At 55.2% G+C, this 19,611-nt stretch overlaps 1 protein-coding gene across 5 annotated transcripts in view; it reads left to right on the top strand.

Annotated features, from left to right (window-relative positions):
• The window catches only part of UBAC2 (UBA domain containing 2), a 191,713-nt gene extending 190,788 nt beyond the window's left edge, over positions 1-925 (top strand). For all 5 annotated transcript variants that reach the window (XR_016212718.1, XM_008260139.5, XM_017343571.4 and 2 more), the window contains one exon: positions 654-925. Coding sequence is in view for 4 of the 5 variants with exons in the window: in XM_008260139.5 (XP_008258361.3) it covers positions 654-761 (108 nt within the window). In the remaining variant the exon portion in view is untranslated. The remainder of the gene's footprint in view (positions 1-653) is intronic.
• Positions 926-19,611: the final 18,686 nt, after the last annotated feature.

The following is a 19,611-nucleotide window of genomic DNA, read 5'->3' as shown; positions in this document are numbered from 1 at the left end:
TTTCAGGGAATTCTGTGGGGCGCTTTTTAAATTTTCCAAACAGGGCTGCGAGTGAGTCAGGGCAGCGCCGGGAGAGGTGCAGGGCGCGTGGCCTCACATGGGTGCCACCCCGCACTTCCCGGAGGTCCCCTCCCGCGTCTTCCCGGCTTTGCCAGGGCGTCCTCGGGATGCATACCTGTCGTGTACAGCCCGTGCGTGGCCAGGCTCCACCACAGTCCTGGTGGCCGGCCTCTCCCGGCCAGAACCCAGAGCCCGGAAGCCTGCTGACGCCTGGGACACGAGTCCTGCGTGCTCACCTTGGCCTTGCCAGAGGCTGGGTCCTGGGCTCCTGGTTTCAACACATCCCAGGCCTGGCTGTGGCCGGCATTCAGGGAGAGAACCAGAGACTGGAAGATGTTTGTTCGCTGTCCACCCCTGCCTTTCAAGTAGATGAAAGGAATACATCAGCCTAAAATGAGGATGACTGAGATGAGGCATTTGTATTGGCTGCATATGGCAAGCGCTGGCAAGTTTCTACCCATTACAGTTTTGTAGACATCACGTTTCACACTGAAATGACAATTAGTTGGGTTTTGCCCTCCCAGGAAGCACCATGAGGCCCGGTGGAGTCGCAGCCTACCGGCGTGTCCTCAAGCTCTGCTCTGTGTTTCCAGGTGGCGAGGCTCATGGAGATGGGATTTTCCAGAGGTGATGCCTTGGAAGCCCTGAGAGCTTCAAATAACGACCTCAACGTGGCCACCAACTTCCTGCTGCAGCACTGACGGGCCCAGGCCCGCCCCGGGACCGCCCTGCCCAGTGACAGTGGTGTGGTCCCCACCACGCGCTGCTGGGGAGAAGGTGGCCCCACTGCACCGTCCTTAACTGCGAGATTGTTACTGTTTTAGTATCAAAATAAGTTTGCCATTAAATTAGCATGTATTTTCTATCTTTATTTGTCTAGTTTTTTTTCTTTTAATGGGCTTAGTTTGAAGAATCACCACTCACTCCCTGAGTGTTTAAAAGTGCATCAAGGCCGGCGCCGCAGCTCACTAGGCTAATCCTCCGCCTTGCGGTGCCGGCACACCAGGTTCTAGTCCCGGTCGGGGTGCCGGATTCTGTCCCGGTTGCCCCTCTTCCAGGCCAGCTCTCTGCTGTGGCCTGGGATTGCAGTGGAGGATGGCCCAAGTGCTTGGGCCCTGCACCCCATGGGAGACCAGGAGAAGCACTTGGCTCCTGCCATCGGATCAGTGTGGTGCGCCGGCCGCAGCGCACCAGCCGCGGCGGCCATTGGAGGGTGAACCAACGGCAAAAGAAGACCTTTCTCTCTGTCTCTCTCACTGTCCACTCTGCCTGTCAAAAAAAAAAAAAAAAAAAAAGTGCATCAAAGCAGCTGGTTTGTGCAGGCAGCCGGAGCACGCCAGGGTGGGGCCCACCCCAGTAAGCCCCGCCCACTTGTGGGGCAGGTGGCTGTGTTCAGAGAGGATCTATCACACAGTTCTTCATGACCCGCCTTAATTGCTGTTTGTCTCTCTCAGACTTGCTCCCAAAGCCCAGGGGCTTGTCATTATCCACACCTCCCAGGGATGAGGGAGGAGCGAGGAGCTAAGGCCCAGTCCGCTTCCCTGCAGCCTGTCCAGACGGGAGGCTCGCTCCCGAGTCCGTCCCGCCCCGAGCAAAGAACACTGGTAGTGAGCCAGCACCACTGGACGTTCTGGAACTCTCTGTGACACTTACCAGGGGCCGCTTTTGCTCAGATTATCCAGTTGGTCACTCAGGCTGGGGTTGGAACGGGACAGAGGGAAAGAGCTGAGCAGGCTGCTGGCCCGGAGCTCTGCGCTGCCCAGCAGGAACAGAGGGGAGGGGCCTCGCCCGACCCTGTGCCTGCTGCCGAGCCGGCCCCCTGGCCCCTTCCACTCACGGCCGGCTCCCCTGGCAGCAGGGTGGCCCTGGACCCCAGACCCGGAGGCAGTGCAGGGGGCCGGCAGGGGCGAGGCCAGCTTCACGGGGCAAGGGAGGCTGGAAAGGGGGCCACCCGCTGCGATGGCCGCAGCCCGAGCAGCTGTCCGGTTCGGCACAAGGAGCAGGGCCCATCAGGCTGATGCGGGTTTGGATGTGTGGCACTTGCAACGAGAGGTTGACGTGTTCTGTCTTGCAGTGCACATTAGACGCAGCTCAGTAAGATGTCCTTCCTCCTCAGCTGCACGGTCCCCACCCCCAGAGAATTCCCACCGCTCGTCTTTCTTCAGAAGCCGGTGCTTTTTGAGGGAAGTGCCGCTGCTCCTGGAGGCAGCCCTGCACGGGGTCTGCCAGGCCCCGCGGGGCCCCTGAAGCTGGAGCCCGGGGGGCCTGGGCGGGGCTTGGTGGGGCACGGCAGGGCTCTCCCTTGGGCCAGCAGGGCCAGGGGGTTGCCTAGTGGGGACTGAAGGGTTTTCTGGGAACCCCGCTGGCCCAGTCTCCAGCATCCTACCCTCATTCCCTGACCAAGGTGTGTGCACTCTGAGGAGGGGTGCGTGGACCACGGTGGAGGCAGCTGGAAGTCCACCCCGGGTGCTTCCCATGCCAGGAGCCACAGGCATAGAACAACCGTGTGTGAGAAAACACCATCCCCTCTGCCCTTCGTCTTGCGCTCACCAGGCTGTTCCCCGGCTTGGTCGCCAGGGGCACGTGCTCCGTGCCTGACTGGGGGTCCCCATCGCTGGCCCACTCTTGCTTCCTGCAATGTGGGTTTTGAATCCTCAAGAACAGCCAACCCTGTTGTTTAAGACACCGGGAAATCTGGGCTGTGCACCCCAAAGGAAGACCTTGTGCTGGAGAGACATCCAGAGTGGGGCGGCAGTGACCCGGCCGCCTCCCTTCCCTTCCGTTAAAATCGCTGCGGCTTTTGGCTGTGCCCGTGCAAACAGATCGGACTTCAATTCTAAGCAAGCAGATTCCAGACTGTGCAATGAGAAAGGAACTGGGGAAAACCAATCTGTGACAACCCCCGGCCCCATTCCAAATTTAGAAACTCCTGCTTCTCGAGTCCCCATTCATAAACCCAGACGGAGTTGGGGATTTAAAAAGTAAACATTTTAGAGAAGTTGAGCACAAAATTGTGAGTGCATTCCGGTGTCAACCAGCATGTCCTGAGTCCCGGTGTATGTGTCTGCAGTTGTTGAATTCAAGTGGAAATAGTCACGACCCTGACCTTCAGAGCTTGGTCTAAAGCAGGTGTCTCAGTGAGGTGTAACATGCGGGAATCCGAAGGTGGCCCCCCCAACCCAACCCCAACAGCCCCTGGAGCAGCCTCCTCGTACGTGTAGAGATGGACCACGGGCACCGGAGTAGCGTGTGGCTCGGGCTGCAGTGTTGGTCCTGAAATGGAGATCTTGCACCTGAGAAAAACTGCCAGAACCCTCTGTGTTAGGACCCCGCCCTGAAGACAGCCGCGTCACAGGTGCCGCCACCGCCCATAGGGTGGGGCTTCAGGCCAGAGAGGGGGTGGGGAGCGGCCCTGGACGTGGAGGTCGGGATGTGGCAGGAAGGAGGAGTTAACAGTGGGACCTGGAGGGAGGGGCTGGGCAGGAAGGGAAGGGCCCACGTGGAGGCTCGGGCTCGAGCAGAAGAGCGAGGAAGAGCCCGCGACAGACACCCCGAGCTGCTTGCCCCGCAACCACAAGAGGGGCCCTGGAGACGCAAACCCAAACCCAGCAGCTCCCTGGGCATCGCGGAGGCTCTCCCCAACGGCCAGACCAGCTTGCAGGGCCTCCAGCTCCGCCACAGCAAGACTCCGTGGCGGCTCCGGGGTCACGTGACTCCCAGCAGGCAAAGCAGAGGAAACTTCCAGTGGCCTCTGCACGCCCCGCCCAGGCGGGAGTCTCCACCCGGCTTCTGCCTGCCCCACCCCGCCTGACGAGCCCAGGGCAGCTCATAAACCCAAGGATGCACAGGTTCCACCTGGAAGAGAATGCTGATCCCAGCTAAGCCCGTGTCAGAGGAGGAGCCGAGAGAACTTGGCCGCCAGGGCTGTAGCACACAGGCCAGCGCACTCAGCCCCCGCGGCACCGTCCCTCAAGGGCCACGCTTGGCAGGGGGAAGAGAGACAGCCCTGGGCTGGAGCTGCAGACGCCCCTGGGGCTGTCCTGGTCCCACGTCATGCCCAGGAGCACCGGTGGCCCCTTCTCGTGGACCCCTGTGAGACAGGGTACGGGGTGGGGGACCCGCTAATACCAACCTCTGTTCACAGGGAAGACACAGGTCCAGCCCCCAGCCCGGGCCTGGGAGACAGCCCTGCCTTTCTCAGAGCTCACCCATGGATGCCGATGCTTTCCGGAAGATTCCTGTTAGTCCCCAAACCATGGCCCGCCAAGGCGGGTGGGTAGCCTAGAGAGGGGCCCAGCCAGGCTGCCCCTCACTTAAATACCGTGTTGCCGGGGCTTGTGGTTTGGTGGGAGTTAGACCCCTTCAGTCCCCTGCATGCCCTCCTGGCCTGGCCGGGTGGGGGTCAGGAGCTGCTTCAGTGATGCACGGGTGCTGGCTGCTGGCGGCAGGGCTGCAGGAGGATCCTTGCTGGGTCTTGCAGTCTGGAGTCTGCAACCAGCCCCAGGCATCTGGGGGACGCCCGCAGGAACCTGAGCCAGGTGGGACCCATGGTGCATGCGGACGGGCAGCCCAGAGAGCCTAGCGAGGCCAGGGTCTCACTGCTGAACGCCGCCAGGCACCGAAGGCTGCACACAGCGGCACGGGTCGAGCGCTAGCCCAGCTGCGTCAGCTGAGCCCGGGGTGCCGGAACGCCTTTGGAGAGCCAGGAAGTGAGGTGCCTCCAGGGGCAGCCGCCGCTGTTTTCATACATTTGGCTCCTGGGCTGGGCAGAGTGCAGAAACAGCACCCATGTGCCGGTATCGTAAATATGTTGCTTTAATTTAAAATAAGACAATGTGATCCATTTGCTAATCTTCCTGTGCGGATGTGGCCAGGGCCTTAAAAAAAAAAAAAAAAAGACCATTCTGCTGGTTAGGCGTTTGGGTGGTCTTTCACAGTCCACACACCCCAGGGCCCTGTTAGTGAGGTCAGGTATGGATTCCAGTGTGGGAGTTCCAATGAGAACAGGTGGGCCCTAGTCTTTCCTGGTGGCTGCCCGCATGGCCGTTTCGACCACAGGTGTGGCTTTGTTAGCAATTCACTTTTATCAGACTTTCCAGAGTGTTCAACTCAGTTCTTATAACAGCTGCTCTGGAAGCCGGCACTGTGGTGCAGCGGGTTAAGCCATCACCTGTGATGTGCCAGCATCCCATACGGGCACCAGTTCATGTCCTGGCTGCTCCACTTCCTTTTTTTTCTAAAGAATTATTTTATTTATTTGAAAGATGGAGTTACAGAAAGAGGTAGAGCCAGAGAGAGAGAGAGAGAGAGAGAGGTATTCCATTCCACTGGTTCACTCCCCAAATGGCCACAATGACCAGAGCTGCGCTGATCCAATGCCAGGAGCCAGGAGCTTTTTCCAGGCCTTCCACACGGGTTCAGGGGCTGAAGCCAGGAGTCTGGAACTCTATTTGGGTCCCAGGGCTCCAAGCACTTGGGCCATCTTCCACTGCTTTCCCAGGCCATAGTAGAGAACTGGATCAGAAGAGGAGCAGCTGGAACTCAAACCAGCACCTGTATGGGATGATGGCACTGCAGGCTGGGGCTTTAACCCACTGCGCCACAGTGCCAGTCCCTGCTCCACTTCCAATCCAGCTCCTTGCTAATGTGCCTGGGGAAGCAGAGGAAGATGGCCCAAGTGCTTGGAGCCCTGGGACCCAAATAGAGTTCCAGGCTCCTGGCTTCAGCCTGGCCTGGCCTTGGCCATTACAGCCATTTGGGGAGTGAACCAGCAGATCTTTAACAAAGTAATAATTAAGAAGAGCAGAAGCCACTCATTCTCACCTCTGTATTTTGTCGCTTTCGAAGCACGTGTTAGCATGTAATTTGAATGCCAGTGCATGGGGACTGACCACAGGCCTGCTGGGGGAGCGCTGGCTGTGGACCAGCTGTGCCGCCCACGAAACTCGCTCCAGGCGCTGGGACAGAAAAGTGGAGAATGTGGCTCACATTGGCAGAGTCAGGAAAGAGGCCCCCCCAAAGGGCAGCTTTAAGAAGTTGGGGACCTCGGCCCTGATTTCTTCCCCTGCTTTCCAGATGGGCTCCCCAGACCTCACTAAACTTGAACAAACGAGTAGCAGCACCTCCCAGCTCCTGGTGCCAAGAACAGGGACTTGGGGGGGGGCTCCTTGCCCAACTCCCCAGCTGCTGCTGTCTGCACACCAGGGGGCAGGGCAGGGCCCCCACCAAGCAGGTCTGAGACAGCTGCTCATCAGCACCTAAACCAGGTCTCCTTGTTCTGGCTTGGTCCTCCACTCTCCCCTCCCTCCCACTGCCCTCCTCTCCCCCACCCCCCCTTTCCAGGATTCTGTGTTGATGTGGCTGCCAGGACACATCAGCAGCACCAGCAACAGCTTGGGAGGCAGGCCACCTACACAGAACACACACACGCGTGCGCACACACACGCCACTAAAGACGTATGCCAAAACCACGAACGCACGGGGAAATCCGGGCTCCGGCAGACTTGCAATCAAGGCCATCAGAGCTGGATGGGACGTCAGAGTGCCCCCACCGCTCCCACGAAGCCTACCTTCAGAGCCCACAGTGACTCCCAAGGCTAACTCAGCCCCAGGTCTGGCAGGCGGGGGGGTCACCAGGAATTTGGCCTCTACCTCCCTGCCCACCCTGGGAGCTGCCTGGTTTTACAGGCTGTGCCCCGGGAGGCACACCTCCAACTCTGTGGGTGTGGCTCCTGCTGGCCTCTGTCACATCCTCAACTCACACCAGAACTCTGTGTGACTTTGAAAGATGAGCCAGGGGCTGGCGCTGTGGCGTGCGGATAAAGCTGCCACCTGTGCACTGGCATCCTATGTGGGCGCCGGTTCAGGACCTGGCTGCTCCACTCCCCATCCAGCTCCCTGCTTGTGGCCTGGGAAAAGCAGGGGAAGATGGCCCCAGTGCTTGGGCCCCTGGGACCCGGATGGAGTTCCAGGCTCCTGGCTTCAGCCTGGCCCAGCCGTGGCCACTGCAGCCATCTGGGGAGTGAAGCAGCAGATGGAAGATCCTCTTTCTAACTCTGACTTTCAAATAAATAAATAAATAAGGGAAGGAGGGAGGGAGGGTGGGCTGTCGCTCCCCCTCTTCGTGGAGGAACGACACAGGACCCTGCGCTGTTCTTTTGTCTGCTCGGCCCTCCCCGGGTTCGCTGCTGGTTCTTCCCGGGTTGGCTACCGTCCCTTCCACCTCCGTGGAAGGGCGGTTCCCCCTGCCACTTTCCCCACTTCCGCAGGGGAGCGGCACACCGCCGGCCGGCTCTCTCGGGGGCTGCTCAGGTGTTCCTTCAGATAGATGTTCCTGGTGCATGTTGTCTCTCTCCTCCTTTATAGTCCTCTTCCACCAATCCCAACTCTGCTACCCACACGCCGAGTACGCTGCTCTCCTCCAATCAGGAGCAGGTCCTGCTGTTTATTGGTTGAACTGGAGGCAGCTGTGTAGAAGCTGTTTCCTCCTCTCCCAGCGCCATATTGTGGGAGAGCAGATGCATAGAATAAGTCTTAATTCCAGTAACAGTCTAGTCCGAGTTGCTCCCCACAGTGGGCCAGGGCTCAAGCACAAGGTAGACTGAGACTCCTACAAGCCAGCTGAGCACGGGACCACAGGCCAGGAGCCGGGAGAGTCCCTAGGCCCTGGGGTTGGCTCTATGAGAAATTGGCCGATACGGTACAATGGCCACGGTCCTGTGGGCACAGGACACACAACGGCCCAGGCTCGCGGACCAGCATAAATGCCACACCCGTTTCAGTTGTCACATAGAGCTGGCCCCTGAAAATGCCTGCAGAAATGAGTGGGAAAGAAAACACTGCCTTATACAGCGGTCACGCAGTGTGCCTGAACACAGGCGTGTGGGTACACACACAGAGGGCTCCTCGCTCCCCCGGGGCCAGCGCCTGTCCCCCTGCAGAGCCAGAGCCACAGAGCCTGGGCCATGGCTCCGTGCAGTCCCAGGCCCTGCGCCCTGGAACTGTGGGGAGCTTCGGCATCGCAGAGCTCCACTTGGCAGAGTTTGACGAATAGCGAGGGACCAGGGCACCTGTGCCAGGGGCCATGCGTGTTGCCAGAGATGCGACTTTGTGCCTCGGGGTCAGCAGGCCCCAGGGTGGCGTGGTCCGTCCTGGAGCCAGGACCTGCTGTGCCCGGGGCATTCTCTGCCTCCGTGCCTGTCCCATTCGCAGTCATTGGTGAAGTGAGAGAAAACTGTAGCGAAAGCCGAGCCACAGTTACCTTGGGGCACGCGGTGGTGCCCAGGAAGTAATGGCACTCGGGGAACTGCACTTCCTGGAGACAGCCCGGAGCCGGTAGGAGCAGCTGAGTCTCCAGGAACTGGATGTGAAACCTCCCTTCTTCAAATGCCAAGTGACTGATGTTCTTGGAAGCCATCACGCACCCCTCCCAGAAATGGTACCGTGCCCAGGGGCGTCGCCCCCAGACAGGCTCAGCCCCGGTGCCTGCCCTGTGTTGCCTTGGACTGAGAGCCGGCCTCTCTTGGCCGTCACCGTGGCCTTGAATGAAGGCCCCCTGCCTCGCAAGCTTGGTGACTTCGGCTTTGAGGCGTTCCCCCACAGATCTGTGGTTGCAGAAGCTGGTCACTGGAACAGGGCTGATTGATGGCGCCTCCAAAGCTACTGTTGTTGGCGAGGACTGCTGCGGACCAAGGAGGCTACCAGAGGTCTGAGTCCACGCCACAGCCAGGTGGGCAGGGCTGCGGTGTGGCCTGAGTCGCTGTCAGCGGCCAGCCCATTCCACAGCACCTGGGCGTGATTCTACAACCTCCTCTCTGCCCTTTCTCCCCTTGCTGCTCCCACTCCTCCTTCCCCGATTCCTGGGTCTCATCCCCAGTCCATGTCACAGGTAGCACAGAGCCCCTCCCCACCCCATCTCTGCCCCAAATCCAAATAACAGCCCCCCCCACACACACACACACACATATACTAAGGTCTGTTCTTCCTGCCTTCCATGTCTATTCCACTTATCCTCAAAGCCCACCCAAGCGTGGCGTGGCCACAACAGCCACCCCATGGGCAAGCCCCACCACAGGCTCAGAGCTACCCCTCCCACTTGCCCCATGCTGATCCAGGCACCCAGCTCTGCCTCTCCTGTGAGGGGACAGGCACTCGGCCCGGGTCTGGTGTTACAGATGAAGCAGAGAATTTGGGGGAAACAGCAGGGCCGGCACAAAGCCCCCTCCTTCAGGGAGAAGCTAGAATTCACCTTGACAAAGTCTCAATTCTGCCAGCTGGGTTCTGGCCCCCACCCAGTCACCTCCTCCTCCCCTCTCCTTGCTGCCAGTGTCACCTTCCACTTCCTGCAAGGAGGTGGACACTCCAGTCCCTACCTGCGCTGTCCCACCCTCTGCGAATCTCCAGACCCGATGTTCTCAGGACAGGACCACCACGTGGATCGCACCGTCCTCAGCTCCTGCTCCGGGCACAGCAAGGAGCTTTACAAACACCCACGTCCAAGTCCCCTCTCCTACAGCCCTGCCTGCTGTTGTCCTGGCCAGCAGTCCTCAGGCTGGGGCGTGGCGCAGAGCACTGGCCTGCAGCCCCGGTGGGGTGGGGGGTGGCTCAGCAGGTCCAGCTGGGGTCGGACCCCCAGTGTTTGCCTTTCTACCAAGTCCCCAGGCAGGGCTGCTGCTGGTGCGGGGACCACACGTGGAGAACCGCGGCTGTAGGGCCTCGGTGTGGCCTGGGGGTGGGACTTTGAGTCCCAGTCGTGAAAAGAGCTGTGCATTGTCCGAGCCAGCGCCCTCGGAAAGCCTCGGGGTCCACGGAGCACTTTCGTCTTGAACGATTTCTTTCTTGTCCACGACAACCCGCGTGGCAGGTGTGTTGTTCCTTGCACAGACGGGATCGCTTCCTTTTCAGAAGGAAAAGGGGGCGTGGTGCAGGTGCACATCCCCAGCAAGGCCCTCTCCCTCCTGACCCCCGAGTGCAGGGTCCAGGCTGGCGCTCAGCCCTGATGGACGCCCTGAGTCCTCGGAGCTCTGCAGGGGGCTCACGGCCGGCCCTCTGTGTGCAGCAGCTCCGCCCCTTGCTGCCTCTTCCTGCCAGGGCTCCTCATCCCAGGCCCCTGCTTCTGTTTCCTGCCCAAACCCCCTCCGGTGTGACTTCCTCCTCCCTGCCCACCACGTGCTCCCAACCCACAGCCCAGGCAGCACTGTGCTGAGCGCCTGGGGGAGTGCACACCTCTGAGGCCAGGGTGCGGACTTCAGCTGCGCCCCCAGGGAGGAGTCCTGGGGTCCTTGCACCTTCAGTGCCTCCTCCTCCAGGCTGGCTACGCGCACCCCACCCCCATGGGCGCTGGGCATCAGATCCTGGGTTTGCAGTTCAGCGCTGGGGCCTCAGCTGTCACAGGGGCTCATGGCCACATGTCTGGGTCACTTTGAAGCTGAGAGGCCTCCCCCATTCCCAGCCAGTGGAGCCTCAGAGGAGGAGAGAAGTGGGGGAGACATGCGCCCGGGGGCCCAGTAGGCGCCTCGAGGGTCTTCCCAGGCACAGAGGGGGACTCACTGAGATGCCATCCTCACTCACCAGCACACGCTGAGCCCTGAGCCCTGCCCTGCAGAGCAGGAGCCCTGAATGGTAAAAAGAGGATGCCCCAGGGGGCCGGCGCCGTGGCTCACTTGGTTAATCCCCCGCCTGCGGTGCTGGCATCCCATATGGGCACCGGTTCTAGTCCCGGTTGCTCCTCTTCCAATCCAGCTCTCTGCTGTGGCCCGGGAGGGCGCCGGCCGTAGCGGCCATTTGGGGAGTGAACCAATGGAAGGAAGACCTTTCTCTCTGTCTCTCACTGTCTATAACTCTACCTGATAAATTAAAAAAAAAAAAAAAAAAAGGATGCTCCAGCCACACACCTCACCTCCAGGAGCGCCCAATCCACGTGTCAGGACGCAGATGGGCACCCAAAAACCAGCTCTCAGCAGTCGCCCCAGGGCGTCCCATGCTGACCCTGCCTACCCAGGGTGGACCCAGACCCTGCAGGGAGAGGGCTTAGCCCCACAAGACGCCCACCCTTGGGACGCCAACCACAAGCAGTGGGTGGGTCTCAGGTCCAACTTGCTCCAATGCATGGGCTCCCACGATACCCTCCCAGCTTTGACTGTTGGCTAGAACAGTTCACACAGCCAGGGAACGCCTTTCTCCCCATCACCAGCTATGAGGAATATCAGAGAGGGCCAGGCCCAGCAGGCTCCTGACCAAGGTGTCCCTGTCCCTGAGACGTTGGGGTGTGCCACCCTGCAGGTGCATGGAGCTCACCGATCCAGGCTCTGAACCCAGGATTTGGGGGTTTGTGGAGGTGTGACTGATCAAATCACCCACCAGGAGGAACTGAACTCCATCCTCAACCCCCTCCCTTCCTTGGAGCCAACTCCTGGGGCTGAAACTCCCACTTCTGGCATGGTTGGGTGAGCCGGTTCCCACGGCAAGTCCTGCTCAGAACCCTTCATCATCGGAAACTCAGGTACAGTTGGAAAGGCATTTATGGGCTGGCGCCGCGGCTCACTAGGCTAATCCTCCGCCTTGCGGCACCGGCACACCGGGTTCTAGTCCTGGTCGGGGCACCGGATTCTTTCCCAGTTGCCCCTCTTCCAGGCTAGCTCTCTGCTGTGGCCAGGGAGTGCAGTGGAGGATGGCCCAAGTCCTTGGGCCCTGCACCCCATGGGAGACCAGGATAAGTACCTGGCTCCTGCCATCGGATCAGCGCGGTGCGCTGGCCATAGCGCGCCAGCCACGGCAGCCATTGGAGGGTGAACCAACGGCAAAGGAAGACCTTTCTCTCTGTCTCTCTCTCTCACTATCCACTCTGCCTGTCAAAAAGAAGAAGAAGGAGGAGGAGGAGGAGAAAGGCATTTATGATGAAGAACAAAGGCTGTTGCTCTCAGCCCTGTCACCCCGGGGAGGTCACAAAACCGGAAGTCACTGCAGCCAAGACGTCTGTCATTGCCTGAGACCCAGCAAGTCGCACTGCCGGGCTTGCCTCCGTCTCAGGTGAACAGCGAGGTGGATGAGCGTTGTGTGCTCCTGCGAAGCGAGCGAGAGGATTTGTTTGCTGGCTTTTCCCCTCCTCCCGACGTCGCTCCAGCTACACAAGCAGTCCGTGAGTGCACAAGACCCCCAGCCACTGCTCAGAGGGCTTCAGCTCGACGGCCTGGTGGGCGTCACCCCACGTGTTCCGGCTTTGTCAGCAGACCTTGGCGTCTTGGCAAACGCCATTTGGTAAGTGGTAGTGCTAAGCATTGAGGCGCGTTTGCTCTTTGCAGCTTCGCCCCCCTGTGGGGAGCAACTCGGACTATACTGTTACTGGAATTAAGACTTATTCTATACATCTGCTCTCCCACAATATGGCGCTGGGAGAGGAGCAAACAGCTTCTACCCAGCTGCCTCTCACCAACTTGACAAGCTGCAGGAGCTGCTCCTGATTGGAGGAGAGCAGCGTACTCGGCGTGTGGGTAGCAGAGCACGGATTGGTGGAGAGGACTACATAGGAGGAGAGAGACGGCATGGTGGGGTGGATTCATTGGAGAGTGCGTTGGAGAGTTCACGGGGAAGTTCGTTGCTTCGTTCTTTCTCATTTCTCTCTACTCATTCTTGCTTTGGGAGTTTGCTGTTTACTTATTCTTACTTTACTATAGAAAGGACTTGTAAAAAAGGGAACAACAAGCGTCCGGTCCGGTGCGGCTCCTCCGCGTGCGGAGGAGCAGCAAATGGTGCCATGACTCGGATAGGAAACTTAGGAGGGAAGAAGCGGGAAGAAGTGGGAAATTACCGGAGAGAGAGACTAGCAAAGAGCCTAGGGGAAGGCCGGACGGAAAGAATGCCGGTGAGAAGCTAGTTAGAACCTAGGAAAAAAGCTGCGGGGGAAGAAAAATAGAAGCTAGGAAAGAGGTATTTACTGGGAACGCCTGGGAGACTCAGTCTTCCACTACGCCCACCGCTCCAACATGTCACGGACGGTACAGACAATGGAGTTCTTTGGCTACTCTTTGCCCACAGGCTACGTCTTATTCCTGCTAGGCACCATCCTCTATTTCTCCCTAAAGATCATCCGTTATGGGCTGAATGCAGTTTCTCTCTCTCTCTTCCTACTCCCCACCTCCTCGCAGCTTTTCTTCTAAGCGAGGGAAACGAGGGGGGAGGAAAATTCATGCGTTCGTAAGAGCAGTCGTAGAGATGTCCCCCTGGTTTCTACAGCAGTGGAGGCAGGTGGGACGGCAATTGCGCTCAGCTGGGGAATCAATAGAAGTGCTGAAGCTGTGGCAACTCGTTGATCAGGCGCTTCAGGACCCCATGGAAGGGATCGAGTTGTTGCTTAATGAGGGGAGTGAATTGCAGGAAGAATTATGGCAGGGCAGCCAGGCAGGCAGCTATTGTAACGAACAGGTGAGAAGAAAATCAAAGAAGGATTTAGAGAACCAAGAAGCTTACAGGGGGGAGGAGGAAGCTGAAGAGGGAACCTCGCCCCCGAGAGAGATGCCAAGAATATATCCTGGCCCTACAAGGCTGGCAAATTCAACCATAAAGGATGAATCACCACCCCGGTATCGCCCATTGGTACTACCAAAGTTTCCTCCTGTAAAGAAAAGCCCTTTTTTTCCACATGAGATTGAAGAAGAGTGGGAGGAGGAAGAAGGAGTGATGGAGGGAGTAGGTATGCAGGAGGAGATAGAAAGGCCAAGAACCGAAAGCAAGCAAAGGGGAGCTGTTTATAGAAAACCTGCTGGGAGCAGTACCAGGAACCAGGCCAGGTGTTTCCTGTAATTCAGGATCCACAGGGAAACAGGGGTTGGACGCCTCTTGATCACAAATTACTTAAAGAGTTGCAGCAATCAGTACAATTGTATGGGCCCCATGCAAGTTACACTCAGGCAATCCTTGATAACATTGGGCAGCAAGGCCTAATACCCGAGGATTGGAGAAACTTAGTAAAGGCGGTGTTGGGCGGGGGTGACTTCCTCTTATGGTTAGCTGCTTATAGAGAATTCGCGCGAGAATATTCAAAGCAGAACTATCGAGCAGGGAATCAAACATGGGATGAGAATGTTAAATGGAGAAGGGCGATTTGCCAATCCCGATGAGCAGGCCCGACTACCAACAGCTGTCCTCTTACAAGTAAGAGATAGCAAGAAGAGCCTGGAAGGTGGTACCCAGAAAAGGAGAGATAAGACACAGCTTGACTAAGATAGTGCAGGGCTCTACTGAACCTTACGCTGACTTCGTGAACAGATTAATGGAAGCAGCGGGAAATATTTTTGAAACTGTGGAAGAAGCAATGCCCTTAGTCAGAAGATTGGCGTATGAACAGGCCAATAAAACATGTCGTGAAGCTCTTAGACCATGGCAGCATAAGGACATCCCTACCTTTTTGAAAATCTGTAGGGATGTCATGGATGATGTAGCTTCTGGATCACATGCTGCAGTAGCAGTGACCCGACAATTTAGACAGAACATGAGGGGACGAAAATGCTTTAGATGTGGTCGAGAAGGGCATCTAATGAGGGAATGTAGGGCGAAATTTCCAGCCCGAGATCAGCAGGGCATAGAGAACTCGAGAAGACCAGGCCTTTGCCCACGCTGTAGAAGAGGGAATCATTGGGTCAGTGAATGTTACTCTAAAATGTATAGCACAGGCAATCCCCTGAGGATGCCAAATGAGCCGGGCCCCATAAAAAGACCAGGTGTATATGGACAACAACAAAAATGGAATGTGGGCCCCTGCACCCTGGGGCCAAAACAATCGGTGGGTGCCACGGTCCCAACAATACAAAAACCAAATATTTACTGCGCGGAGTTACGAGCCACCAGGTATTCGGTACTAACACCTCAAATGGGAGCACAAGCCATAGAGGTGAGGGCAGAAACAATTTCGGCTGAGCATAAGGGACTTGGAATAATCATAGGAAAAGAAACAAATGCTTTAAGAGGCCTAATGGTCATTACCGGAGTTATCCAATTACCCTTTGATAAGTTAAAGGTGCTGATACAATCTACAAAGGGTATTATTCAAATCAAGCCAGAAGAACCTGTGGCTCAAATGCTGATTATGACTGGAGCGCAGGATGTTCATGGACCCCAAGGGGAGAAATTTGCAGCCTTGTCCCTGTCTTTAGCAGATCGACCTCTGTGGACCTTAACCATTAGAGGAAAGTCGATTCAGGGCCTGCTAGATACGGGTGCAGATGTAAGTATAATTTTGGAAAATGATTGGCCGAAGTCATGGCCCCTTCAGCCAGGAGATAATACTTTAGTAGGCCTAGGTGCGGCCATGACACCATCAAGGAGTGCTCAGGTGCTTCATTGGCAGGATCAAGAAGGGAACAAGGGAAATGTGCAACCTTATGTTAGTGCACTCCCCATCACATTATGGGGAAGAGACATTTTAGGACAATTGGGACTGACATTAACCAATGAAGACCAATTGGAGAGTTCTACAGGACGGCGTATTATGTATAAAAAGGGATATCAGGAGAGAGGATTAGGCTCCAGAGAAGGCAGAAGGGACCTAGCCCAGCCCAAAGGCGACTTTAAAAGACAGGACACGGGTTTTTCGTGGGGGCCACTGAGATGCAGCCGCTGCCATTGTCATGGCTGGACAACAAGCCAAAGTGGATACCACAGTGGCCCCTTACCCAGGAAAAGTTGGCTGCGGTAAATGATATAGTGTTACAACAATTAGAGGCAGGCCATTTGCAACCATCAACCTCCCCATGGAATACGCCAATATTCGTGATAAAGAAAAAATCAGGGAAATACCGGTTGTTGCATGATTTACGGGCTGTTAATCAGCAGATGCAACCCATGGGGGCATTACAACCCGGACTCCCGGTTCCTACTATGATCCCAAAGCATTGGCCATTAATAGTACTCGATCTGAAGGACTGCTTTTTTAGCATACCTCTACATGAACAAGACATTCAGAGGTTTGCTTTCACCGTACCTTCCATTACTCATCAAGGTCCCGACAAAAGATATGAATGGAAAGTGCTTCCCCAAGGAATGACTAACAGTCCTGCCATATGCCAGCTATATGTTGACCAGGCAGTAGAGCCGGTTCGACAACAGTGCCCAAAAGTACAAATTTTACACTACATGGATGACCTGTTAATAATGGCTGAAAGTGAAAATCACCTTATGGAAGCATATAAGCTGTTGCTATTATATTTGGAAAAAGTTGGGTTACAAGTAGCGCCAGAGAAGATACAAAAAGGGGAAGTAGTACAGTACTTAGGGCTTAAAGTAACTTCTGAAAAGGTGACCCCATTAGAATTTGAAATTGCAATAGATGGGTTGCAGACCCTTAATGACTTCCAAAAATTATGTGGCAATTTAAACTGGTTGAGGCCCTATTGTAAATTAACCACCGAAGATATGATGCCATTATTCAATATTTTAGAAGGAGATGCCCAGCTTGATTCCCCTCGTAGGTTGACAAAAGAAGCCCGCTTGGTGTTACAGAAAATCGAAAAACAAATTAAAGCAATGCAGATGGAAAGATGTGATCCACAACAAGCCCTAGAAATATTAATTTTTATGGAACAGCTGTATCCCTTCGCAGTCATTTGGCAAGGAGGACCCTTGTTGTTTGTATACCCACATTCACATGCACCGCGTGTACTATACACCCAAGGCATTGCGGTGGCTGATTTGATATTAACAGCAATAAAAAAGGCGACAGAAATGGCGGGGAAGACTCCAAAGCGATGTGTAGTTCCCTTTGCTCAAGAGGCAGTAGAAGCCTTTACAAGGGAATGCTGGCAATGGGCATACATAGTTCTCATTCTACAAATAGAGATTGACAATCACTACCCTCGCCATCCATTTGTTAACTTCTGCACACAGGTTTCAATAAAACGGGTGCAGAAGGTGTGAAGGGATCCAATTCAAGGGGCAGTTACCGTATTTACGGATGGAGCTAAAGGCGGAACAGGAGCAGCTATATTTAACAATCAACGATATTTTGTTTTAACAGCATCCCCTTCTCCACAACATGCAGAATTAGCCATTATCGCAACAGTATTACGCAGAGAGAGCGCACCCATGAATATTTTGTCTGATAGTGCATATGTGGTGAATGCAGTTCAGATGCTTGCTACACAGTGCCTTATTCTTAAATCCTCCTCAGTCTATTCTTATTTAAGTGAAATTCAGGGGTTATTAAATCAAAGAGAGCATGCTATTTACATAGGCCACATAAGAGCTCATTCTAATTTACCCGGCCCACTTACTCGAGGAAACATGATGGCCGATCATTATTCAAGATTCTTGCTTGCATGCACCGCTTTGGAACAAGCTAAAGAATATCACTCTAAATGGCATGTTAACACCCACACTTTAGGTTTTAAATTTAATATTCCCCACAAGCAAGCAGAAGGTATTATTAGGTCCTGTGAAAAGTGCGTTGTTGCCATAGTTCCAAAGATTCCTGCGGGAGCCAATCCCCGTGGCCTTAAACCAGGACATATCTGGCAGATGGACGTTACACATATCCCCTCTTTTGGGCGACAAAGCTGTGTTCACGTCACTGTAGATACATATGCAGGTGTAGTTATGGCCACAGCTATGAATAAAGAAGGAGTACAACAAGTAATCCAACACTGCTTGCAGGCTTTTGCAGCCTGGGGAGTTCCTCATGTGATCAAAACGGATAACGGCCCAGCGTATACATCAGCTCGTTTTGCTGCATTTTTGAAAGAATTCGGAATCTCCCATATTACTGGTATTCCATACAATCCACAAGGGCAAGCTGTGGTAGAACGCACTCACTTATATTTAAAAAATTTAATAATTAAACAAAAAGGGGGAATAGGGGAAATGGCCGCATCCAACAAGGATGCCTTGGCCCTAGCTCTTTATACAATTTTCTGAACAAGAAAAAGAACGGTAAAACACCTGCAGAAATGCATACTCAATCAGTTGATAAGGAATCAATACAGTGGGTAATGTGGAAGGATTTACAGGACAACCAATAGAAAGGCCCATTCCCCTTACTCAGAAGAGTACGAGGCGCCGTTTTCCGCAAGGTGCGGCACAACCAATATGGACCCCTGAGAGAAGAATTCGGTTGGTAAACCTACCGGCAGAAGAGCTGGAAGAAAAAAACTCTATTTGAGGAAGAAAACAATGAATAACCAATCCCTGGGATCCTTGGAATATGGGACATTTTCAACGAACTCTGAAGTAGCACGACAAACAAGACAGTCAATAGCATGAAGATCACGCTGAACTTTACACAGGCACGCATCAGCGCCAAAAAACCTCCTCACAACATGGCGAAGAGAGGACCCGGATTCGGTTTGCCTGATTGGTAGGGCTTGTAAGCACCTGTGGGCAACTCTAGCAAGCAGAGCAGAGTGTGTGCCGCGGGGCACCGAAGACAGGCGCGTATCAACGCCAAAAAATAAAAAAATAAAAAGAAAGGGGGATCTGTGGGGAGCAACTCGGACTATACTGTTACTGGAATTAAGACTTATTCTATACATCTGCTCTCCCACAATATGGCGCTGGGAGAGGAGCAAACAGCTTCTACCCAGCTGCCTCTCACCAACTTGACAAGCTGCAGAAGTTGCTCCTGATTGGAGGAGAGCAGCGTGCTCAGCGTGTGGGTAGCAGAGCACGGATTGGTGGAGAGGACTATATAGGAGGAGAGAGACGGCATGGTGGGGTGGGTTGGTTGGAGAGTTCGCGGGGAAGTTCGTTGCTTCGTTCTTTCTCATTTCTCTCTACTCATTCTTGCTTTGGGAGTTCGCTGTTTACTTATTCTTACTTTACTATAGAAAAGACTTGTAAAAAAGGGGAACAACAAGCGTCCGGTCCGGTGCGAGAACCCCCCCACCCCCCCACCCCGCCACCTTGGAGAGCAGCTCTGTAACTCTTCCCATCTTGTCTGCACTTACGGAGGAAACACTCTTTTCCCAGTAAAGAAAAAAAAAAAAAAAAAAAAGAGTGCCCACCTGCCCACCCAGACGCCAAGCAGTGCCGCTGGTATTTACTCTGAAACACCAGAGGTGGACTCCTCAGGGGGCTAAGGCACCCAAGCTTCAGGGCGCGTCTCTCGCACGCTGCCTGCCTGCGTCCTGAATCTAACGCGACCAGGGCCAGCGTCCCGAAGCCAAAAACTGACCGCTGAGATGCTCCAAACCCCTAGAGGTTTTGAGCGCTGACATGGTCCACAACGGAACATTCTACACCACGAAACAGTTTCTTGCACGAAATTTTTAAAAACATTGCATAACATTAGCTCCAGGTATGCATGTAAGGTGGATTTGGAGCACAAACGGATCTTGTATTTAGACTCGGGTTCCATTCCCCGGATAGCTCATATATGCAAATATTCCCAAATCCAAGAACAAACCCCAGATGCTTATCCCAAGCATTTTGGATAAGGAGCACTCAAGCTGTACGTCTTCTTTTGGAATTTTTCTTAAAGATCCTACTCCCCACCCCCCACCGCAGATGGCACCAGCTTCCTGCTCCCAAGGCCCGGGTGCCCCAGCTTCAGCCGTGGTCAGCGACAGG

This window comes from Oryctolagus cuniculus, chromosome 9 (assembly GCF_051225735.1).
Source record: "Oryctolagus cuniculus isolate XC-2025 breed Fujian yellow rabbit chromosome 9, ASM5122573v1, whole genome shotgun sequence".
Taxonomy (NCBI): domain Eukaryota; kingdom Metazoa; phylum Chordata; class Mammalia; order Lagomorpha; family Leporidae; genus Oryctolagus; species Oryctolagus cuniculus.
Note: the sequence above shows the minus strand (reverse complement) of the source record. Positions and strands in the feature narration are given on the sequence as shown.